The sequence below is a fragment of the Atheta coriaria genome, unplaced genomic scaffold (assembly GCF_025399875.1).
Source record: "Atheta coriaria isolate IRGN ID8LTWV9N9 unplaced genomic scaffold, Caltech_Dcor_3.1 hic_scaffold_4_pilon, whole genome shotgun sequence".
Taxonomy (NCBI): Eukaryota; Metazoa; Arthropoda; class Insecta; order Coleoptera; family Staphylinidae; genus Dalotia; species Dalotia coriaria.
The window spans coordinates 4010586-4019543 of NW_027045446.1; the positions used below are offsets into that span (position 1 = coordinate 4010586).

The 8958-nt window shown below is 37.3% G+C and overlaps 4 protein-coding genes across 4 annotated transcripts; 1 reads left to right on the forward strand and 3 right to left on the reverse strand.

The window, feature by feature from the left end:
* Nucleotides 1–3027: 3027 nt before the first annotated feature.
* Nucleotides 3028–3730, forward strand: amrt (TM2 domain-containing protein 2 amaretto). Its single transcript, XM_065301771.1, has one exon. The coding sequence runs from the start codon at nucleotides 3152–3154 to the stop codon at nucleotides 3683–3685; it is 534 nt and encodes a 177-aa protein (XP_065157843.1). The 5' UTR covers nucleotides 3028–3151; the 3' UTR covers nucleotides 3686–3730.
* Nucleotides 3731–3935: 205 nt separating this feature from the next.
* RpS30 (ribosomal protein S30) lies at nucleotides 3936–5068 on the reverse strand. Its single transcript, XM_065301772.1, has 4 exons — nucleotides 4949–5068; nucleotides 4655–4748; nucleotides 4410–4575; nucleotides 3936–4184 (listed from the first exon to the last, which is right to left on the reverse strand). Exons 2-4 carry the CDS (start codon nucleotides 4727–4729, stop codon nucleotides 4030–4032), a joined length of 396 nt encoding a protein of 131 aa, XP_065157844.1. The 5' UTR covers nucleotides 4730–4748; nucleotides 4949–5068; the 3' UTR covers nucleotides 3936–4029.
* A 14-nt stretch (nucleotides 5069–5082) lies between these two features.
* On the reverse strand, nucleotides 5083–6786 carry LOC135791384 (cilia- and flagella-associated protein 157-like). Its single transcript, XM_065301769.1, has one exon. It carries the CDS (start codon nucleotides 6714–6716, stop codon nucleotides 5220–5222), a length of 1497 nt encoding a protein of 498 aa, XP_065157841.1. The 5' UTR covers nucleotides 6717–6786; the 3' UTR covers nucleotides 5083–5219.
* A 32-nt stretch (nucleotides 6787–6818) lies between these two features.
* On the reverse strand, nucleotides 6819–8738 carry Cdk8 (cyclin-dependent kinase 8). The gene is given in 6 exon segments (XM_065301770.1): nucleotides 6819–7033; nucleotides 7084–7513; nucleotides 7579–7792; nucleotides 7875–8263; nucleotides 8265–8314; nucleotides 8377–8738. Coding segments are annotated over 6 exon segments (1419 nt in total). The 5' UTR covers nucleotides 8602–8738; the 3' UTR covers nucleotides 6819–6922.
* Nucleotides 8739–8958: the final 220 nt, after the last annotated feature.

Here is an 8958-nt window from a genome sequence, read left to right on the forward strand (position 1 = left end):
GCCTTATCATCACTGAACGACTAATAATAGTTTTACGAAATTCCATTCATATGCTTGGAAATATGATTTAGTTATGTTTTAATTTATGTAGTTTAAACTGTACTCGTAAATAAGCTTCAAATTATAGGAATTTGGTTGGTTGGTTGTGGGCATTAAACGCAATTTTAATTGCGGCATGCTTTTTTTACTACTATTTTATTTTTAGTGCATACATTTGTTTGTTTCTTGGGATTTTCCCAACAACTCTGTTGATCTTTAGATATCCATAGGGTTTATTTGAATTTAGTAGATTTTATACTTTAAAAATTTAATATCCTTATATTTTTGATCCTGTACTCCTTTTCCTTGGTACTTTCCTTCTCCTGAAGTGCTCCCTTTGCTCAACTTCTTTGCGGTCTGCTTTCGAGTCATCCAAGTTTTTAAGAGAGGGGGAAGGGGTATCTGCAATCAGTATCGTGTTAAAACCTCCCGTGGATAATACCCGTGAATAATTGCAGGAAGAATTTTGAATAGATTTCAATATTATTTTATTTTACTGGTTTATTAAAAATAAATAATTGAGCATTACTGAAATATAAATCGAGCGTAAATGATTAGCACTCAAACTATTTCAATAAAACTGCTTCTACTCCATGAAACAAACCAAGAACATTAAAAAACCTGGACGTCTTTTTATTGAAATAGTTGACGATAAAAGGGTAAAGTCTTCTTCCGTTTCACTGGAGTTTAGTATTTCATCCTAACAGGTTTTCCAATTTTCCAAGGTGACGGCTGCGTTCAACTCTATAATTTGATTGCCAGCTTGTAATCTTATAAATAAATTTATTAATGGTTTATTAAATTAAACATTTAAAAATATTGCGCAATAAATGTAAACGTGCAAAATTGAAGCCACCCTAACTTTAACTATTAATTTTTACGACAAAACATGTATTGAAATGTGATTATCCTGATTTAATAATAGCAATAATGGAATACGTAAACTTCAGAAGCATTAACGTATATTGTGAGGTAATTAAACACCGCGTGCGTTGATTGTTTGACTGTATAGCTTTAATTTTGGCGAATATCCAGCAAGCGACAGTCGCATAATCAAATTATACTCGCATTCGGGATGATAAATGGCCGCAACAACCACACAGTTTCATGTGAATCGTGTGCGCTTCCACACAAATGATATAAATTGAATTCGATTTACATGTTTGCCAGCTTGATGCGTAATAAATGTGGAATTTGTGGTTCAGAGATTTTATGATTTTGAAGAAAATAAAACCACGTTTATAGTTGCAGCTAGAAAGAAAAGTGAAGTAAACTGGCTATTTACTTCGGGATCTGTACTCTTCCGTCGAGTTGGTCACAAGTATAAATGGACACTTGTTATGGGTCAAAGTCATAGAGGGATCAACTCGTGCTAAGTGCGGGACGTGTGGTCATCAATCCGCGCCGCTACCCCCACCACTCGACGGAGGTATAGCAGCCTGCAGTGATCACAGATCTTAATCCAATAGATTACAACTATTATGTACGGCCGACCTACCCCCCACCACCATTTGCGGGTCTGTGCAGGTATTAAAGAAGTGCTCGCAGCGTTCCATGTGCTCTACTAACGTCACTATTTTGTGTTTTTTTTCGTTTACTACCATGTGCTCAGTCGTGCCTAAGTCATCTAGTAGTGCAGTCGTAGCTTTCAAGGGTTTCTCTGTTTTGCCATCGCAAGACCGTTTTGGTTAAACGAGAGTTATCTTCTTCTTTTATAACTCTAGAACGCAGAAACCGATTTCTACGGTTTTGCATTCGTTGGAAAGGTCTCAGGCTCAGCAAGGTTTATAGTAAAGAAAATTGAGGAGAAGTTCTAACAGGAAATAAGTAGGAATGATTGCGCCAAATCAATTGATGCACGATGCATTCAACCAAGAATTAAAACGAGAGCTGCAATACAATGTTGATACATTGGAGGAATTCGTTCGAAATAATGTGCCGTCGCTAAAAGAACAGCAAAAACCAGTATACAAAACATAAATGCAAGCGGTGGACAAAAATTCTGGTGGTCTATTCTTCCTGGACGCACCTGGGGGAACAGGGAAAACGTTTGTCATTTCATTGATTTTGACCACTTTTCGATCAAGATGTGACATAGCTTTGGCGTTAGCATCATCTGGAATTGCGGCGACTCTTCCAGATGTAGATTCTGCGCTTAAGTTGCTATTCAATTTAAACACAATTGATACTCCAACATGCAATATTGCCCGATCCAGTGCAATGGGAAAATTGTTGATGCAATGCAAGTTACCAGGATTTCCACCACATAACTTACAACTCAATGTTGGTGCAGTTATTATGATATTGCGTAATTTGAATTCACCGCGATTTTGCAAAGGTATTTGACTTACAATAAAAAGACTTTAGACTTAAGCTGAATTTGATTGAATTACTAACGGAAAGTGCCCAGGTGAAAATGTATGTATTTCTCTGATTTTCCGTTTAACTTCAAACGATTGCAATTTCCAGTTCTCCTTGCGTTCGCAATGACAATTAACAAGTCGCAAGGCCAATCGTTTAGAAACTCATTGTTTTTCACATGGGAAGTTATACGTTGTGTGTTCCGAGTTGGGAAATCATCCGCTTTGTTTGTGTTAACGTCAGACCAAAAATCAAAAAATGTGGTTTACCAAAGAACACTTCAATTAAACGGATTATTTGCGGACACGTATAACGCTTCGATTCAGGATTTTCTTTGGATTCACTTTCATTTACTTACAGAATTTACTTATAGAAGTTCAACTAAATAACGTTTCATTTTTGTAATCAAAATGCATTCATAACTGTTGTCAAATAAAATAAAATTTGCCGTTTTCAAATATAAAAATTTTATTTTTCCTCATTTTTAGATCACCAAACGAAATGTTACTTAAAACGAAGCCCCGATGGCGAAACGGAGTTCGCCGGATTAGCTAGTTTCAAATAAATCAGCTTTTTCATGCTTTACTACTACCCTGTGTATAGTTTCCTTAAATGTTTGCAACCAAACCAACAAACCATCATAACCTGTATGAATTGGAATAAGTAAATAGAAATGGTGTATCATAAACAACTAGAAACTTAGTATTAAAATACGTTAAACAATGTGACAATAGTTGTATTACTTAAAACTATGCATTTCAACGTGTTTATCACACTATTCTTAACATTGTTTACCTTTGTGCTATGCATACATGCAACAGACAATGAAACCTTCTTCCCTCTGGGCCCAAAAGTAAAGTGTTCCTACCTATCATGGGAGTTTGTCAAGTGCAAAGATCCAGAAGACCTAAAGGGCAACAAAACCGCCAAGGAGAACGGTTTTGGCTGCGTCAAGTTTGGTGGAATGCGCTTTGAAGATGTGGAACGTACTAAAGTTTGGTGCACAGTGCTAGAAAACATAGAGTGCTTTGGAAACCGCACTTTTGAACGCGCCAATGTGCCGTGCATCAAGTACTCTGAACAATATTTCACCACCACACTGTTGTACAGTATCCTCTTGGGATTTTTGGGAATGGATAGATTTTGTCTTGGACAAACAGGGACTGCAGTGGGAAAGTTGCTCACACTTGGAGGGGTTGGAATCTGGTGGATTGTGGACATTGTCCTGTTGGTTACAAATAACTTGGTGCCTGAGGATGGCAGCAATTGGAATCCTTATGTTTAAGTATAAACTATTTAATTTTCTATGAATAAAAGTTGTGATAATCCATCCTACAAGGTTATATTGAGGATAAGTGGGTGAATATTTGCATTGTTTGCATATAAAGTTCCTGAAAATTGAGAAATTCTACTGAGAACTGTTTTAAATTACTTCAGTCTAAGTCAGGGAACTTCTATAAACAATTCCATCCAATCTATGTACAGCACATATTATTTATAAGGAATTTTCAGCTTTTCACATCAAACTCTTGCAATTAATTAATAAGTTTTTATTAATTTATATAAAGGCAACACGATCTTAGGTTGCAGACACCTTAACATACATTTGATAAGCAATAAACTCATTGTTTACTGAGTGTTGGAATTGGGTCCACGACGACGACCGAATTGTGCCACAACATTGACGAATCGCCTGTTGTATTGGATGCGTCTCTTCGCGCGGCCGGTCTTCTTCTTCTTCTTTTCTTGCTTCTCTACCTTAGGTGTCTGTCCCTTTACCTTACCTAAAATAATAATAGAAAAAAAAAAACAGTGAGAAACCATCATCAACAAAAATATATTGAATGAATGTCTGCTGTTCCTATATCATTTACAAACTGAAACCTTGTAAACAATTCAAACTTCAGCACTTAATATTGCAAGATATTGGAAGGTTTCAGTCAAAGATTACAACTGTAAACCAGCTGGAACTTGCTATGATTTAAAACAATAATTGAAGATTTACTTACCAGCACGAGCAAGAGAACCATGCACTTTACCACCCAACAATCCAACAGTCAATTCAATGTCTGTGTCTTCAAACAGGGAGACAAAGCTGTCATCCTGAACAGGGCTGCCGTTGGCGTACAGGGAAATATCGCCAGCAGTCAGGTTTTCCAAACCAGCAATTTGTGCCTGAAATAAACGATTTCAATACAAAACATACAGCAAGCTAACCTCAAAATTTCTTCTATTAATTTTGTGCTTCAAGTACCTTAATTTCACCGATAGTCTCGGTGCCTTGGCATTCCAACACGTGTGTTGATAATCCTCTGAAGCACAACTGCATTGTGACTCGTTTTTAATGCCTGTAATGATAAACAAACATGTTATTGCTCAATGTTGGCACATGTCGTTGGTATTATCGAAGAAAGATCACCGAATTTGCAATATGGTGCACTAAACGAACAGTATTATGTTCTGACATGCTTTATTATGTGTAATATCCAAAGATGATCAGATTTTTGACTATAATTTGGATGGTTTTCATTAATTTTTCTTCACTCACCTCGTTTACAAGCAAAGCACCGACGAAAAAGAGCTGTCGTGCGGAAGCGCGAAAGAAAATGGCCGAACGGCTGTCAAGTAACAAAAATTTGACAGCTTGACATCCGCATCGGCGCACAATCGCACAAATACAAATTTTTAAAACAGGGTTACACTTTATTTAGTTATTTACTGCAATTTAGTAACAATACATTGTGAGAACATTTTCATCCACCTATCTTCAAATCTTCGTAGAGTACGTATAATTTATTCATTTCTAATCATAACAATTATTAATTCAAACTTGAAGAGCTAACATGTAAATCAGTCTGTGTTTCTTGCTCTTCAACAACAATCACAACCGATTCTTCATTACTAATCGGTTCAACCTCCATTTCACTAGCCTCTTCGAAACAAACTTCTTCGTCAAAACTCTTTTCGCTGAACAACAAATCGAAGCTTCCATCGACTTGTTCCGCTTTTTCCTCCATCGTTGGAATCATAGACTTTAAAATAACTTCTCTTGGGACCAAACCCATTCGCCCTTGCATGTATATGTCACTTCTACTTTCAAGCATCTGCATTGGCTTCAAATTTTGGTTCCATTCACGCACCTGCATCAAAAATTCACAAATTTTAAACAAAATCGATGATTTTGAGTGTGCAGCATCTTCCTCGCCTTCCGGTGGTTGATCATAAATAGAAAATACTTCATCGTTGACCGCTGGCGCTTGCAACATCTTTGCAACTTCCCTTAACATAGTGTGTAACTCATCATTGCGTGCCTTTTCATGGCGAATCTTTGCAAAAATGTCTTCGCGCTGACAGCGCAACTCGTGAATATTTTGCTCCAGAATCAATTTCCTTGTTGTATCTTCAGCAATCTGATCTTTAAAAACCTTTATTCTCTCTCTATAAACAGCTATGGTTGGTTCCTTCAATTTTGCTTGTTTAATAGTCGTAGTCATGGCATAGTAATCATTCACTAAATTAATAAGTGCATGTTTTAACCCACTGGATTGATTCGACATCGTGTTAGCTTCAAGCATACTCATATGCGACATCAGTTGCAATCGCCAGTCATGGCTCTCGAGTTTATCATGAACATCATACAATTTCCGTAAAGTTTTGAATTTGGCTTCAATCATATTATTCAACGCAATGTTTTCCTTAAGAACTCGTAAAGTGGTCGCTGCAACACGTATGTCTGTCACAGCTTGGAATTTTTCGATCAACCACTTCAGTTTTGCGTCCATTTCTTTCTTCAGTTTGTCCTCGCCAATGATAAACTTCCGCTCAACTTCGTAAATCTCTCGCTTATGGCGTACCTTTTGCTCTTCTTCTTCGTTCTCTAATATTTCGTACTTTTGCATTATTTCATCTCGCAGTAAACGGAATTCTTCCAACGCGTGCAGTTTTCCAACAGTTAGTTTCAAGTCCGACAAAAGATTCTCTTCGATTCGTTCATGATTCTCTTGTATTTTCTCTTTTTCATTTTCAAAGTCTTGCGCTTCCTTGATGCGTTCCTCTTCTACACGATCGCATTCGTTTTGGATGCCGTTGATTTCATCAGTGAGATCTTGAATCGTACGATTTAAATAGCTAATGATATCTTTTTCGTCTTGAATTAAAGTAATTTCTTCATTGAGAAGTTCTTCGTTGCGGCCTCCGACTTCAATCTGTTTGGTGCGTAGATCGGACAGAATGTGATTAAGGTCTGTTATTTGCGTGTCATAAAAATTTTTTCCATCGTCTTGCTTTCTTTCCTTTTTAGCTTTTTTTGGAGGCATTTTTTAACAAAAATGGAATAAAACTGTAATGTGACACTGACAACTACTTCTGTCAGTGCCTCATTAAACTTCTGGGCGTAAGAATAATAAATAACGACAATATTTTGTTTTTATAACGTACACCATATAATTACAAGTATATACCTTAAGTATTAATTACTAAGTAAGCATCAATACAATTACATAAATTATTTCAATGAACGAAGTTAGAATCTCTGCTGAAAGTTCTGCTGTTGTTGCGAGGCATTGTTGTACATCATCTGTTGCTGATGGAAGTCCTGCTGTTGTTGGGAAATAGGCACCACCTTTGAAAAGACCTAAAAACAAACAGTTATTCCTTCATATTAAATTAAAATATTACGAATACCTGCTGATTCACTTGTCCCTGATGACCAGGCGGTCCTAGTCTTGGCCGCTTTGCAGGATTCTGATCAGAAGACTGCTGTTGAGATTGTTGTTGTTGTTGCTGCTGCTGCTGTTGTTGTTGCTGTTGCTGCTGTTGTTGTTGTTGCTGTTGTTGCTGCTGCTGCTGTTGTTGTTGACGTTTACTTTCCGCCTTATCGTCTTGATCATCGTCGGTCAAAAATTCGCGCTTAGGATAAGGAATCGGACAGCCGGCAAAGACATCTTGAGTGTGAAGAGGTTCCTCAGAGAAATAGGGATCCTGCATCGCTACTTCGGATGTTATACGCTTATTTGGATCCATCAATAGCAACTTTTGCAATAAATGGAAAGCTTTGCTGTCTGGTTTGATCTTGTGTCGTTCCATGTATTTTATAAGCGAGCAATTTTGATAACTGCAAAAAAAAAAAACAAATAAATATTAGTGTGAAAAACACATCATAAGTAAAGCTTAAAATACTTCGATTTTTTGAAGTCTTTGAGGAGTGTAGGATGTTCGGGCATCTTTTTGATATCTTCCCAGTCTTTGTCTTGAGGAAAACCCATCACGTTGAAAATTCTGTCTAACTGATCATGGTGATATGGATTGCTAGTTTTTATGTCTTCTTGACGACAGTGGAATATTGGCTCTGACGTTAAAAGCTCAGCAAAGATGCACCCAATAGCCCAAATATCTAAATATGTGCATACTTTTTTATTACAATCCATTCTCAAAGTTTGTAAACATATATTAAATGAAATCAGTTGAGAACTTACCTATGGCTTTTGTGTAATGTCTTGCACCAAGCAGCAATTCTGGAGCTCTGTACCAAAAGGTCACCACAACTGGATCCAAATCAGCAAGTGGTTTCAATGGAGCATTAAATAGTCGAGCAAAACCCATATCAGCAATCTTTACCCTGCCCCTTTCAGGGCCTTCCCCCATAACAAGAATATTTGCAGGCTTCAGATCTCTGTGCAGCACCCAATTTGAGTGTAAATAATGAATACCATCTAAAATCTGATACAGCAAAGACTTGACCATACCCTTGGGCACCATCACAGGCTTCTTATTAGCCTTGGCAGCCCTGTGAAATTTGATAATGTGCCATAGATCATGCTCAGCAAAATCAAACAATAGCCACACTTTTCTGTCATTGTGAGAGAAAAACTCTGATTAAATTGATTACATTTGGATGCTTCAACTCTCTTAGTAACTAAAAAGAAGAAGAAATTGTTATTGTTATATGTTCATGATGAAAGACATGATTTTACATACAGCAATCTCTCTGCATGCAGACATTGATAGTCCAGTGCCTTCAATTTGTTTGAGGGCATAATCCCGGACATCCGCACCACCGTCTTTTCGTCTTCCCTTGTAGACATGTCCGTAGGTTCCACGGCCCACCTTGCAGCCCTCATAATCAAAGAGGTCTTCCACCTTCACTCTCTCTGTCTGAGTTTTCATCTTGAATTCATAATCCATCATTAAACCAGTGGTCATATTATAGTTCTAGTAGAGAAAGGTTGATTAAAACGCGTCCACGACACTGGGGCACTGTTTAGAACTATTAAGTAGTCGTGTCTAGATATGAATTTTAGAATTACTTGGATCCCGTTGCACGTTATTTACGATTTACACGAATGTAAATATTGCCAATAAAGACTTTCAGGTGGACGAGCGCCCACAGATGGTGCTATTGGTTTTGTTAGAGGCAGCTGCCAGGAAATGCGCACTAGGAACTTCATGTTGCGTAGGATGCCGCTAGGTGACCCTAGTAGAATACTGGTAAATAATTTAAATTAAATTATTTTACAGTTTGCACACATACTAGCTAAGTTTTGCTAGTATTTTTACCAT